General features: G+C 40.3%; 1 protein-coding gene across 9 annotated transcripts in view; it reads right to left on the bottom strand.

Annotated features, from left to right (window-relative positions):
• Positions 1 to 7756: 7756 nt before the first annotated feature.
• The window catches only part of USP54 (ubiquitin specific peptidase 54), a 102936-nt gene continuing 95229 nt past the window's right edge, over positions 7757 to 15463 (bottom strand). For all 9 annotated transcript variants that reach the window (XM_082052958.1, XM_082052955.1, XM_082052961.1 and 6 more), the window contains 4 exons: positions 13630 to 13748; positions 12312 to 12452; positions 9939 to 10125; positions 7757 to 9207 (listed from right to left, as the gene is read on the bottom strand). In XM_082052958.1, coding sequence (XP_081909084.1) covers positions 8549 to 9207; positions 9939 to 10125; positions 12312 to 12452; positions 13630 to 13748 — 1106 coding nt within the window. In that variant the 3' untranslated portion in view covers positions 7757 to 8548. The remainder of the gene's footprint in view (positions 9208 to 9938; positions 10126 to 12311; positions 12453 to 13629; positions 13749 to 15463) is intronic.

Genomic DNA, 15463 nt, shown 5'->3' with positions numbered 1-15463 from the left:
TTGAAATCTGCCAGAGGCTCTGGCAGGAGCATTAACATTGCACCAGCTCACCTCCTGGTGAAAGCCAAGCTAATGGATTCAATACCTCTTGTGTTTAAGGAATCAAACAATTTCTACTAGCACAAGTAGACTAATGGTTGAAGGAACTTAGGAACACAATTACCAACAGAAATGTGGCCTTGAAGGTAGAAGTTAGTCTGCCTTTGTAATCTTGACAGTTTCCCACAAATCTGCCATTAATGCCAGTTAAATGAAAGCATTTCTGAACAGCACACTCACATTTTACTTCCTGTTCAGCTTTGCCACCAAGCGGCCATTCCATTCCACACATTTTAATACCTAAATTAAAAAAAAAAAAAAAAAGGGGCAAAAAAAACCCCACTTGATTCTAACTGGATATTCCCAACCACTAGCTAGCACTGGACTGCTTTCTCAACAACTGCTTTCCTAAGGCAAAAGCAATTCAGCAAGAGAAGCACATGGAATAATAATGCTAATACATCTAATTCTGTACTATGGCGAGTGACCCATTTGGGATGCAGATGATCCCCATCTTCCTCCTGCTCCATCTCAAAGCAATACACACTGAAGCTGCAGGCAAAAAATGGTTAAACAAAAAGGTGTTATGTTAAAACCTAGCCTTTTCTGACACCTGCCCTCAGTACTGCAAGGCATAGTAGCAACTGTATTTTAATAAACAGTCACCTCAGACAACAAGTGCTGTCTATCGAAGTTCTGAGAGAAGTTAGACATAGGAACGACCATGTGAAATTCTGTAACCACCTCATGCAGGAGGCCAGATGATCGGAACAGTCCCTCCTGACTCTAACAGCGACATATCTTTAAAACTGGCACAATGCAATGTCCCAGAATCATCTAATTATCCAACAAGGACTTTTTTAAAACTCTGAGAAGGAAATTGAATCACAGGAGAGAGAGATATATTCCAGATCCCAAGAGAACGATGCATAGAGCAAATCTTGCAGAGATAAACCAGATCTGAGAGAGGAAGACATGCTATAAGCAGAATAAGATGAGGAAGACAAAACTTTTAAGAGGTTGTTCTATTTCATTGCCTCTCACTAGTGACTGCTTGAAGCTGTCCTTTCTGAATTGCCAGAAATGGTGTTGTGGTTGGTATAAACTGTGAGACTGCCTCAGAACAAGCCACATTTTATTTTAAATATATTTTAGCATATTGTTTCACTGAGTTTCAATATGAATACTGGAAAGCTTGCTTTTAAGAGGACACAAGATTTCCCTGCTGTGCCAAGCCAATTTTTTATGGCAAACTGCATTACCCATAACACAAGGCATCATTCAGAAAGGTTGAAAGCATAGTCTTAAGGTTCTCCATGCATTTTCTCCAGCATCATGAAATCATTATCACTGCAATATGTTAGTTGCCATTGTTACCCAATACTGTGAAGCTGCACTGACTTAAAAACAGAAAAAGCCCACAACAAATTATCAGACAGTTGCTGGTATAAATTCCAAGCTATCTGACCACTGCAGTTCTGTCCTGTTACACTCCCTTCCTGTGCACATTTCCCTCATTCCCCAATAAATTCTACGAACAGGCTGTGGAAGTAGACACTACATTTAAAAAGCTAGCCAAGGCCACAGTCATTCCTTGCGTCATATTACAACTGCAAGAAAGAGGCTAAGGCAAGCCAGCCTGTGCCACTTAGCCCAAGTCTTAAATTTTAGGTGATTTTTTCATACCAAAACCTACCAGCCACATCTCTAATTTACATCTCACACCTCTGGAGCAATCCTACCTCAAACTCTTCCTCACATTCCTCAAAACACCACTCAATTGCTCTGCTTAAAGCATTCTTCCCCCCACCATTATTATCTAGTTCAAACTTTTCCTTCCTTAGCCTTAAGCAATTGCTCTTTCTCCTGCCACCTGAGACCAGGCAATTCCCTCTCTTAATTTATCTTACTACCTTGATGATATTAATAGACTATGATCCAGTCACCTCTACTCACTCTAAAAATTGGGTTCAGTCTGCTTTTTGCTGCCCTCCTTTGTGTTTTCTCTACTCTCAGAGCTCCCAAAAGCAAGAGACTTAACCGACAAAGTATTCAAGGTAAGCAGGTCTATGTATAGGACCTCGTTAACAAATGATGACCTTATTGCTCTATAACAGGAACTAGGATATGAAACAGTGTGGGGTTTTTTGTTTGTTTCTTGTTTTTACCTAACTTGTATGAAGCACGTCAATCCATTAACACAATGTCCTACAGATCACAGAAATCACATTAAGCAATTTTAAAGTGAGCTGTGGGGGGAACAAACCCACAAAGGGTAGAGATATGATGACTCAGTTGCTGACGAGCACAGGCACTCTTTTCTCACAAACACATCTGGCCATCATTACTGGATGCCTGAAGTGTAACTACACTTCCAACCTACCCCTCTGCATCCTTTTACCAAGCTACTGAGACCAAACACCATCAAGTATTAATAGCAATTACCTGTTCCATTGGGACTGGATAGCTTAGGGTTCCTCATAACTGGGCAAAACTGAGGTCATTACTAATAATTAAATGAATGCAGAAAAGGATATCCCAAAGTAATCCCACGTAAGGATTAGAAAGCTTTTCTACTACATATTTTGTCCCAGTAACTTTATATGCAACTAGACAGTTACAAAAGCACTGGAAAGACATCAGCATTCCCCCTCATGAACTATGAGACATTATAAATTTCTTTTTTGGTCTGTGCATCTCAGCTCTTCACATGAAATACATCCTTGTGTTCAGATCTGTAGTTCGTTGTGAAAAATTGGTTGTCTCCCACACACATACCTTCCTCTCCCTCTTCAGATAAACACCTGACTCTCATCTTTGCTATATTAAATGGCTTCTTTCAAGCCTCTAAGGGCAGTCAACCAAAACGGTTCCTCACCATCAACGAAGTTGTTTGGTTTCTTCCATGCATCTGAAGAAATTAACTGAACTACCAAAGCAAATGGCAAAATTCATGCATTATTAAATCTAATTAGGAATTATGAATAGATACAGTCATGAACAATCAGTTATTTCTTCTCGAATGTACTTAAAAATACATAACTGATTTCTAAAAACATGTAGCGGACTTAATGGTATAATGTTAACTTGCATTTGATGGACATATTTTACATCTTAAAAAAATGTCAAACTGAAGCTTTACAAAAAGCTGTAATATATTATGCTTATTGGAACTACAGGAATTTGAAAGCAAATTATTTTCAAGCAATAAAACATATAGCTCCACAGCAAACAGAACCCAGAGATTTTTCAAATGGCATATTGTATAGCCTAGCATCATAGCTTATACCTATCTTACAACTAACACCTTGTCAGATGAGAAGTATAAATACACATTCATTAGTTAAATTAGCTTTATGCGCAGCATTCCAGCCAAGTAATTCAAGGTAAGTCAAGATTTGTAAGTCAAAGCAAGTTGCTTGTGTTCAACTACTGTTTACTTTTCACATAGTAGAAATTGCATGTTAACATGCTCATGCTTCAATGTGCTTTAAGCCACTTAAGACAATGTTGAGTGTGGGTTTTTTGTTTGTTTTTGAATAAACAACAGTTCAAGAGTTCTATGCCTGCAACACCCTGAATTGACTGTCACATAAGAATTAACTGGTATAAATGTTGAGTAATAAAAACTTGGAATGATAGATAACACCCCGGACTGCCATCAAAATCACTTTGAGTAGTAAAAAATTTACACTAAAGTTTAACAATATGAAATGATTAATAGATTTGATTTATTACTAAAGTGCAGCTTCATTGTACTCACTTTTCTTGTGTATTTATGTTTAAAATTATTTTGATTAGTTCTATATACACACATAAAGCTTCTCAAGGCTACGATTCTCTGGTGAATCATCTGGGACTGGGCCATCCCAAACTCAAGATAACCGTTCTTCAATAAATCTAATATAAAATAGTTCACAAATAGATACTTGATGATCTTATTCATGAGTATAGTCAGTGCTTACTCAAGAATGAATACTAAAATAATTCTGTTGATGCCAATAAGGAAGCTTAGGTTTCTTCAGCTGAACTCATCCATTTGCACCTGCTTCCATAAATATGCTAGCACATACATTCAGTATTCTGAAATGACTGTATGGTTGATCTTTGTTGGCAATTTTCCATTAATCAAACAGCAATCTTGAAAACATTTCCTAATTTTTTGTTGTTTTAAGTGATAAAAAGTCCTCCAATGAATTAGAAGAACGATGCAGATATTATAGAAAATAATTTCAGCAGTAGTGCAAGAAAAACCCAACTCATTAATCTAAAAAGCTTTTTCTAAAACATTTTCTGAAGCTTTAAGGGTAACTATCAGTGATAGTAATGGTGGAAGAACTACCATAAAAGGAGAGTTACCGATACCTAAGTAGGTTTGAAAGGATTCTGGATTGTGCAGTAATAAAATGCTAGAAACAGGGAGCACAGAGGGATGAAAATCTCACATTTGTGCCTTTTCCCACCCATAGCGCCAAATGGGAGACAGCACAGTGGCAGGAGACTCCAGAATGTATCTAACATAAGTGAGGTATTTGTAAAACCCAAGCATATTTTTATCTTTGCCCCAGCTGGCACATTTACTCACTTAACCTATGCTCTTTGCCCTATGTCTGTCTATTTATACATATAGCAGGGGTATGGAAGTGTTTCTGCACAGTTTCATTTACCATGGCATGAACATTAGGCCTCCTATAAAGAACATTGCCTGCTCCCTACATCAGTCCATCTTCCCCTCTCAACAGCTTCAGTGGCAGACTGGTGCTGACAACTATCTCTGCACAGGAATGTATCCATTAGGAGAGAAAGAAAATTCAGACAGACCAATTACTCTGTGTTCTTTGAGTGAAGAGATGTAATGCATACATATTCTTTCAATTTTTCTTTTTCATATATCTGTCTGTTTCTTCCTACTCCAATCCACCCTCTCACTCTTGTCTTTTGCTTTTCTCCTTCTCCCAGCACCTCAGCCCTGGACACAAATGACATGAGATCCACAACCTGCATGACTGCCAGTTATCTGGAATCCTGCCCGCGCTTTACATATCCTTCCCCAAGCACCACTGGGAAGCCAATTCCAGCACTGCTGGCAATCATGGAAAACATCAGCAAGACAGTTCCTTCCCTCTTCCCTAATTGCCTGTGTTTTTAATGGGGGTGCAGCAGCCTTTGTTTAGGAAGGCCGGGGCACTTACCTTGCACTTTCGTGGCTCATTTCTGTAAAGCAGAGCACATCTTGGCTAACTCACTGGTGCTGCACACTCCAGCACATGCTCCATTTGAACAAACCTGCTGCTCAGCAGGTCTGAGTGGGATTTCCATAAACAGCGTGCACAAACTCTTGTCTTCAAGAGAAGGAACTGTGTTTGGTAGTTCCTCTTCCATATGCAGAAGGATTATATTTACACAAATTTGCTACTGCTAGAACACCAAGTTACTCTTATTATTGCTTTTTTTTTGCTCCCTACGTAGCTGGGTCTGAACGCCTCTTACAAACACAATGACAGATCACTTTGTTTATAGGAGAACTGAAATTACTTCAACACTTAAATTTGAGCATGTGGGGGTTTCATTTTACTTAATTCCACCCATCAACATACTCTGCAGCCAGTGACAGGTATTTTACAGAGCAAGCCCTAGTTATGTTGCATCAAAGCTTACAAGCTTTATAAACTCTAAGAGCAAAGACTCTTACAAAATAGCTGCTGAATTCCTTGTGGAAGCTCTCTCCTCACCCTTCTTATAGGCAACAGCAAACTTTAATGAGCTTTAAACTAATACATAATTTATTTTTCTAGGGTTTAAATAGCCAGTATATACCACTGAAGAGAAAAGTTAGCAGTTAGTCTAATTCATTACAAGGTAAATATTAATTTACTAACCTCACTAAGACTTGCAGGCACAAGCTACAGATGAAGTAAAGGAATTTTTCCAGCTTCACATTTTCTACCATGTTAAATATATTGCTCAATCTACTTCAGTTTGTTTCTGTTCTGATATACCAACATACTGGTTGGTATGAAGATATTTCAGAGGTTATGTCCCATCTCTTCCTTTTCAGGCCTCTGGTTAATTAATATACACAGGACATTTACAAATCGGTTTTGAAACCTGGTAGATAGAACCATGATGATGGAATAAAAACAACAGTTCCCTCTGTAAAGAAAAACTGGATACCACCAATGATTAAAAGGAGTTGCATCAACCTAGGATTATTCTGCAGAGCTTTATGGAATTGTACTTCATCCTGGTAGCTAGGATTAAAGTAAATAAATAAAAAATAAATCTAAGCATGCTTCATACTCCATACTGATTCTTGAAGAGCGGACTCTGTACTTTATTTTGGCAGATTATTTTTTTTAGGTAATCGAGTTCAAGACTACTTGAGCCTCACTCTGCAACCTGGATTTTTTAGAGCTCTAGTCACACAAAGTGTCAAAATACTCATCCACATCCTCATTTGCATCCTGTAACTTTCTCCAACTGCTGAAAGTAAAAATAGGCTGAAAACATAAGGGCTGCTTCTGCCCATGTTCCCTCTACTCCAATAGTATTGTTCTAACAATGAATGAGAGAGAGAGAGAGAACCGCAACAGGAATGTTTCTATCAAAATATCCACCTCTGCATTGCACACGCTTCCTAAAATTGTAATTTCTATGGCTAGAATCTTCGCAGTTGGCTATGGTGTGTCCATGTGCAGCCAGAGGGACTAACAATTCCCCATCTGTTCAGAAATGTTAATCAAATAGTTGTTACAGTAAAATAATACTCCATTGGTTTATATTTAGAAAATTAGTAAAAAATTAGTACTGATGAAACTTTGATGTCATTAAACTGGCAAAACAATTATGTGAAAAAGCAAAAAGTCGGTAGGGCTTTTTGGGGATGAAGGGGTGGGACAGCGCTTTGTTCTGGTATCCACAGCTAGTGAGGGCAGTTACATACAGAGTGTGCAACACAATTCCAAATGCAAAACACAATTTAGTATGATGCAGAGACACGCGACTGTAACAATAACAGATGTCAGAGCAATTATTTATAAACAAGAAAGTGAGAAATGACATTTATTAAAATGAATGAAACTCAGTCTCAGAATAAACAGCAAAACCTGATGAAATTCCATCAAGCACTGCGCTGCCAAAGGTGAAGTTCAAAGGAAGCCCCTCAGCAGCGCACAGGCGGGCGCGGGTTCCCAGGAGCAGCTCGCACCAAAGGGCAGCCTGGACCCTCGCTGCCCGGCCGCGCTCCTGCTCACCGGATCAGCAGTTCCAGAGCCCTCGGCGTCTTTAAACAGCCCCAGCCACCACACCTGAATGCGTTTGCAAGAGCAGGACTGCAACTCTCATTAAATGACACTTCTCGGTACACCCATAATTTCTAATGACTTTTTGTATAAGCGTCCTGTCTGCATACACTACCATCTTGCCCAGATTCTGTAGTTTTCAATCCAAAGAAGTCTCAAAATACGTTTCAAAGGACGCTGTTAATTACTGTTTGTTATGAGGGGAAAGTTAAGCACAGAGTAGTGATAAAACACATCAAATACAGGGACAAAATTAGACATGTCCTCCAATCTAACTAAATACTACGTAAACTTTGTTAATGAACTAGAATAAACAAGTTTACTCATGTGTGTTCATGTACAAGAAAACAAATGAGCAGTTTCAGGCCAAAGGATGAGCAAAGCCAAATAGCAAAGAAAGCTCATACACAGTCAGGTAAATAGAACTATTTTCATAGATTTATTTGAAAAATACTTACAAAAGCAAGTATGTTTGACACTAAAATAGTTAAACTTATTCTGTGTTTACATTGGTGTAATTAAGCGTGCAGCATTAACAGTCTTTCCTGTTTGAAGCATTGTTAGTTTGCCATAAGGAAGTGGGAAAAATTCAGGTTTACTGATGAACAGTGTCTCCCTGCCACTTCCTCAGCAGCAACTACAGCTGTGATCTCTGCCTGAGATCTCACAGCAAACTGAAAACTGGGTTTGCTTTTCTAACTGCCAGCCTGTCAAGTGCAGATTTACTGCAACCTGGGAGCTGGGACAGTTGTGTTTTTTTTTCCCCTAGCAAGGAACAGGAGAGAGGAAGGAGAGGAAAACAAAAGGATTGGGTTTTTTTACGTGAAGAAATTACCAAAGCTACATTTCATGAAAGAGTCCTTAAAAATGTCTTTTTGTTAGTGGCCATCTTCCTTCAAAACATGCGCATACTTCTGAACTTACCCGTAAACCAATGCCCCTGAAGCTCACCATTCCTATAGCACTTTTTTGCTAGGAGAGGCCAGGACTGGAACAGCTAATATTCTCCATCCAGACAACAGTTCAGTAGTGTCAGAAACGAAACACAGTGCAATTAGTTTCCACATATGGTATAGCTACATTTTAAGACAAAACTGGCACAGATAACTGATTGCAAGAGTTTGCTGTCTCCATGTAATATATGCTCTGGCAACAGCTACGGTCTGTTCACAGAGCAGTTTATTAGGGCACATGGAGTGGATGGGATCTCACCAGCCACTATTTTGCATGGTTCCAGTAGCTGCTGCTGCTCGAGTCAGCATATTTCTGCGTGCCTCCGAAACAGAAGAAAAAGTCCCACCCATCACATGCGTTGGCAGCATTCGCCTTCTGCTGGGCTGAGGGGTGTAGCTGTTCTGTCGCCAGTCTTCTTCTGGGGGCATATCGACTCTCCTTGGACCCGGGGCCTTAACACATGAAGGTGGCACGGGACAACCTTGAGAGGCACCGGGATCCCAAGAAGGCTCACGTGGTATTCGTAAAGTGCTGTAGTCTGCACTGGCCAGTCGCCTGCAACTCGTGGCATAAGATTCGTGCATTTGATGTTGCGAAGGCTGCTGGAGGAAGCCTTCCTGTAAACTCTTGCCTTGCTGGCCAGCATGTTTCCCCCAGAGCGTTGTTAGTTTATCTGGTAACGTGGCTGTTTGCCTGGTGGGGTAGCTTGTGTTCAGCCAACAGCCAGAGACACTTGATGCTCCACCTCCTAAATGCGGGTTAACAAGAGGCTTTTGCCCCTGGGAGAGGGTGCCTTTGGGTGCACAAGGGAGACTCCCATAGCTCAGTGCCACACCTGGGTAGTCTTCACCTTGGAAAGCTTCACCCCTGTCAGGCACAACCAAAAGTTTCTGGATGATGTTCTTCTGATCTCCTGGGGGGAAGAAAAAAAAAGAAAAGAAGAAGGGTTTGCTTAGCTGTGTTTTTTGTTTCATTCTCTTGGAACTTTCAGCTGTGGGCAACAGGGGTCAGAGGAAAAACAAAATCACGAGTCCATCCAGTTACTGGTTAACATGCAATTCTGAATAAAAGCTAGCTGTATCCTTTCTAGCATTCACTTTCCTCACTGCATTTCCTCCTTATCCTACCACAGCTGCTGTCACAAACTTCAGATTTCTTTAATAGCCCTTGTGTCTTCAAGGAGGAGCCCAACAAAAGATTTCAGGGCCGGTGGATCAAACTGGTTTTGATGGCTGTCACAGGGAAAATAATCCTCGTGCAGGAATTACTTACTTCTGTTGGCACAGTTACGTGCGTGATTTTCTAGAACGAGTAGCTTATGGAATTATTCTCATACATGAGAACAAGGTGGTGGTCTTACTGCTACTTTTACACTAAAGAAAATACCTCACAAAAATGTGAATATGGTTTTATATAAAGTCATCATACTGTTTCCATAAAGATTTTGCCCTTTTTTATGTCCACTTAGCAAAGACTCATGGAACGACTCAAGAGGGCAGAGAAGAAGAAAAACAGGGTGATTTATTCTTCCAGATTTCTGGAGGAACTCAGATGGTGAAACATCATTATCAAAGACAAGATCTGAAGAGTTGTATTTCAGCAATATTTCTGATCATGAAGGAGGACGAAAAGTCCTGTGATTACCTGACGGTTTACGTGCCTTGCCCACCATGCTGGGCATCAGTACATCATGGGGTAGGTGCTGCACCTGGTTTGGGTTGTGCTGGGGATCAAAGGGAAACACAGGAGGATCATGGGGGAAAGGAAGGGAAGTGGAGCTGGAAGAACGGTGGCTGGTGTCCAGTGGCATTTTCCTCGCGTTTGGTGCTTCCTTTTATAAAATGAGAAAGCAGAAGAAAAGAACATAAAATGATGAGTAAACACAGAGTCGGGTTGAATCAAGCAAAGATGGTGTTGTTCCACGGAAAGGGATGAGTCACTGGAACAAAAACATGCATCTATATGTGAAAAAGAAATACAAATAAAAACTGCATCAATCCAGTAAGGTGCTTACTGCTGTGGGGGGCTACATAGGAGGATCATTTGACTGGAAATATACCAAGGAGAGAAAGCGGAAACAAACAGTAACCACTCATGGAGGTTTGGCTCACAAACCGAACCCACAGAACCATGGCAGACCAGTCAGCACTGGAACCACCACACTACACAAGCCATGGATTATAGAACAGTATTGCTGATCCTTCCTTTGTATTTTCTGGCAGGCTTTACTGAAAGCTCTGATTCCAGACAAAGATCAGATTTACCTGTTGCAGCTGAAGTATTTACCAGTGCTGTACCACTTCCCTCTGTCAGGAGGTACCTACCCCAAAAGAAGGGCTGGCTGAATGGCACAATAACAAACCATCACGGGCTTGAGCCCAGTGACAACCTTGAAGACTGGTGACAGCCAGCCATCTTACCAACTGCTTCTATTGCGGGGACAAAAACCTTCAGCAGAGAAGGGGGTGTTGGACAGCTAGCAGTTTTTAATTGCTTCTGTCAGTACCTCCACGTATGTGTTAAAGGCCTCAACTAAAGCACACTGGGGAGCAAACATTCAGAAGTTGACATACTCTTAGCTTATGGTACGTAGCAGAAAGTTAGAATCAGACCAACTGATTTTGCAACTGACACTCTTTGACACTTATTATGCAGTTGGTTTCAAATCAAAATTAAGCGCAATTCACAAAAACTTCAATCTAAGCCAAACCTTCACATTACTATTGGCCATGTTGCAAAACACCAACAATAATCTGTTACTGTTTTCCTCATTGGCCATTTTAACTTGCACCTAAGATTACTTAACAGAGATAACAAGAGAGAAAATATAAAAATATATATATATTTTTTAAATTTACTACTTGTGTGTAACTGGCTGTATTTCATGTACCAAGTCTTGAATTGTCTCCCCTTTATGCTTATTTTACTCTCTAAAAACACTGCTTGCTGAATATATTGATAAAAGAGCATGGCTAGTGGTATCTTCTTAAAATCATAGGTGTATTAGAAGCTCTCCTGATTTTGTTAAAAACAAGACTAGTTTCTCTTCCAGTGAATTTTCCTTTCAGCTAAGTTCTTCTAAGTAACTGCACTTCTCTGAATTCAGCTGCTTGCTTTTGCAGACAGTAGCTGAAAACACAGCAATAGAATGTAAAATACTGATAAAATGTACGTCTCATAAGTGAGAGATACGTATTTGCAAGGGGGGGTGAACAGAACAGGTGGCTAAAACTGACCAACTAAGTATTCCATCCCATCCACGTCATACATCATATAAAGGTGGGAAATCACGAGGGTCTCGCTCTCTTTGACTATGGCTGGCATCTGGGGAAGACCCTGCCTGCTGTCCCTGCGATCTCAGGACTAGTGACAGACCCTGCATCCCTGAATCCAGTTCTGGTTTGCTGCAGAGCCCAGCCTGGGACCTCTGGGTGCCTGCCCTGCAGCCGCCAAAGCAGCCAGCGCTGAACTGTGCTGGGAAATTCAAGATTGGTTTTGTATATTTTGTATTATTTTCTCAATTTTATTAGTAGCATTAGTAAAGCATTTTAAACTTTTTTCCCCACTTGCAAGTCTGTCTCTTTTTCTCCTATCGCTTTTCCTTGGGGTGGAGGTGGGGGGGGGGCAGCGCTGAGGTGAAGGGGGTTAACAGAAAGCATCTGCCATGGTTTATTGTCACCCTGCATTAAACGGTGACAGAAACTTTCTTGAAAATACTGAAAAAAATGTTTATACTGGATATTTTTGTATACCGGCAAGTAACATTAGCTCACACGCTTACCAGCTACAGCAGGTACTACTCTGCAATGACTCCTGAAGAAGATGGCTTTGTTACTTCAATAAAAGCTCATTCTTCTTCCAAAAAGAGAACAAAAATTCACAAAGACAGGCTTTCATAATGGCTTATTATTCAGTTGTCCAGTGTCTTGTTTGTTAACTACTAAATGCAGACAGTGAAAACAGCAACCCTGCACACAGACAATAGCTCTTTGGAAAGCTGCACATCACTCTACTTACAAAACTGTGAGAAGAGACCAAGGTCTCTTCTCTGTTTGAGATGACTGTCCCACTGAGACTGCGAGCAATGCGACGGAAATTCTCTGCACTGTACATTTCCTCCTCTTCTGGCTCCCTGCTATGTTCTCTGGTACATGTGACCTGAAGACAATATCACACATTTCAGAAAAGGTTCTCCATAATACCAGTTCTGTATAATAATTATAGGGAAGAGGTCAATATCAATCTAACAGACTACTTACATTTCAATGAAACTCCATGACCTTTTCTTTTTTGAAATAATTCATTAAGGTATTACCTTAAAAACTTAAAGCAAATGGTTCTGTTCAGATCTGGTGATTAAAAATGTTATTCCTTATACTCTTTCTTGCTTTAGTAAAAGTACACCGATTTATTTGTCTAAGTGAGATTCATTCTTTTATAAATACCTAAAGCCAGGACAAAAGTCTCCACTGGGATGAACCTACCCAAGGACTGACTGCTGCTACAGGCATCACTGTCCCCATAGAAATAATCATGGCTGCAGCTGACAGGCACCCTATGCTACAGCACTACAACCTTCTCATAAGCAAAAAATACCTAGCGTTATTTGATGAGTGCCCGATACTAGTTAATCTTACATTAGCAAGGGAAATGTTTATTCCTTCTTTCTTTTCCTCTGTTCTGTATAAGCAAGACCATTTAAGCTCTCTTTAATGAGTATAGAAGTATTATAAGAAATGCCATTTCCCCTTGAAAATATCTGAATGTTTTCATGTCCAGGCACTGATATGAAACTGCCAGTTATTTAAACAGTTCCTCCTCCTCAAAAAAAAAAAAAAAGGAAAGCAAAAGCATCTTCTCGCACTCTGAGGCAGCCAACTACAAACCCTGGCAAGAAACAAATTACCCCTCCTTTCAAAATATGTAGTGACACAGTTAAAAAAAAAAAAAAAAAAAAAAAAAAAAAAAAAAAAAAAAGAAGAAAAAAAAGCCTGTGCCCCTGCAAGAGACAACATCAAGAAGCAGTTATCGTAAGTTGTGATGCAAGGCGGTTCATGTTGATATGTTCAAAGAGACTACATCTTAAAGTCTTCAGGGTTATGTTCCTCAAAGTCAGAATGAAGATAATTTGCATGCCGACTGCATGCAGCATGAGTCACTCATTGTTTACCTGATTCATCTTGAGATAGACTGCACTTAAAATTCTCTGTAACATTAGTGTCAATGACCCCAGCACCTTTTTCATAATATATTCCACTTCTCCCACTGTAAATTATATCACTTGCACAGGCCAAGCCCTTCCCTCTCTAGCACATCTTAAGTAACAGCATCTCACCTTGGAGACAGAAGAGACAGTGGATCCACACAGACTGCGCTCGATCTCCGCTGTTGGGGTTTTCGAGAGACCCATGCCAGCTGCAGCATGCAGCTTCCTCGCATTCATGTTCACAGAGACTGGGAAGGAAAATGGTGCGATTAAGTTCAAGGCTTGATTGCATGTTATTGCATATTTCTGACTATCTTAGGTCTGACTCCAGCATAGACAGACAGACTATACACACAGAACTAGAAGTCAGAGATCCTTTGAGCATTAATACATAAGCTACCTCCCAGCATTTCAAGGGAAGAGTCTCAGCACACTCACATCTGTTTCATTTGCCCTTTTGCAGGCTTCTGGGGCGCAGTCAATTGAACTATTTAAGAGTTAAACGGTTTAACTGCACACCAGCACTTATCTGATACAGAGGTGAGATAGCTTAGGGGGCCTAAAGGGACAGGAAATCAGTGACCAGGAGCAATTTACTGAAGTTCCTTGGGATAAACAAGCTTCAAGTTCCTCACACATTCACCTTGTTCCTACCAGTGCTACAGTTTGTCAGCCATTTGTTGTGCTAGTTAAATAGCTAAAAGTGTAATTTTAAACTAGGATTGCTACAGTTGCTTCACTTCAGTGTAATCCCCACCAGTTATAATTCTAAAATTTCTCATGGAATAGGCAGATCAATGGCCTAATGAAAACAGTCACAGAGAATCTCTCTATAAAGAGCAAAAGGTGATGTGCTGGTAACAACCTATTTTCTGCATTGAAGTGGCATTTGGAGGATCAGGTCTTTGCTTTAATCTCTGTTGTAAAGCTCCAGTAATGGAACAGAGGCATTTTCACCATGACTGAATGCAAAGGTCTGACAAAACCAGCTGATATGGGGCAGAAAGCTTAAAGGGCATTTGAAAATGAATAGGTAATCCAAGTTAAAAGTGAGAATGGGCTGTCCTAGTCCCACTCAGGTGATTTTCAACCACTGGTTCAACCTCTTTTTTTTCTATAGAGAATTTGTAGAACTTTGGAAGAAACATCTGAAAGCCACAGCAAACCAGAAGTGAAGATCTCAAACACAAACTTCACTTTAGAAGAATATTCATACCTCATATCCCTCATACATGTAGCAGGAAAACAGGCAAGAGAAGTGTCAGCATAAGAAATAAGGCACTCGATGACAGAACTCTGAAGCTCTAGCTAACACTACAGCAACTCAGCTTTAGGCTGTTAGATTTCCAGAAATAGCTTCGAAAAATCAGTAAGCTAAGTGCAAACACGTAAGACCTTCTGATTCAAGCCCATGCAAGAGAGTATCTGCAAGGGTGTGAGGTCAGATCTTGCCTAACTCTGAAAGAAAACCAAGGGACAACAAATGGGGAATAGCCACCTTTGGATGTGTCATCTGGTCTGCCAGTAGAGTGCAAGACAAGACAGTTTCATAGAAAACTCAAGCTGTTGAATAAAAGCCTGTTCAAGAGTTTATTGCAGTATTCACTCTAGTTACAGCCAGACTTGATTTGTCAGGAACAATGGAGGCTCTGCCTCCATTGGTGCTGGGCAGGGGAAAACCTGTTTGTGTATGTATTGCACTATATATCACATATATACATACCACTTTAGTACCCATCAAGTTTCAGGCTGCCTTGTAATAGACCAGAAAATTTTTAGCTCTACTGCTATGACAGAGATCGTAAAGAAATTTCCTTCACTTTTGCTAAGCAGAGAATCAGTGTTGCCCTATCTCAGGCGAGAGATTAGATCAGTTTAAGTGGAACCAGACTGCTGTCATCAGACTCCAATGGAATGTCTCCGCCAACAGCTGGATGTTCTCACCAAGAGCAACAGAATCTGT

Source organism: Streptopelia decaocto, assembly GCF_964273445.1.
Source record: "Streptopelia decaocto genome assembly, chromosome: 5".
In the NCBI taxonomy this organism is placed as follows: domain Eukaryota; kingdom Metazoa; phylum Chordata; class Aves; order Columbiformes; family Columbidae; genus Streptopelia; species Streptopelia decaocto.
This window is presented reverse-complemented; position numbering and strand designations above follow the sequence as displayed.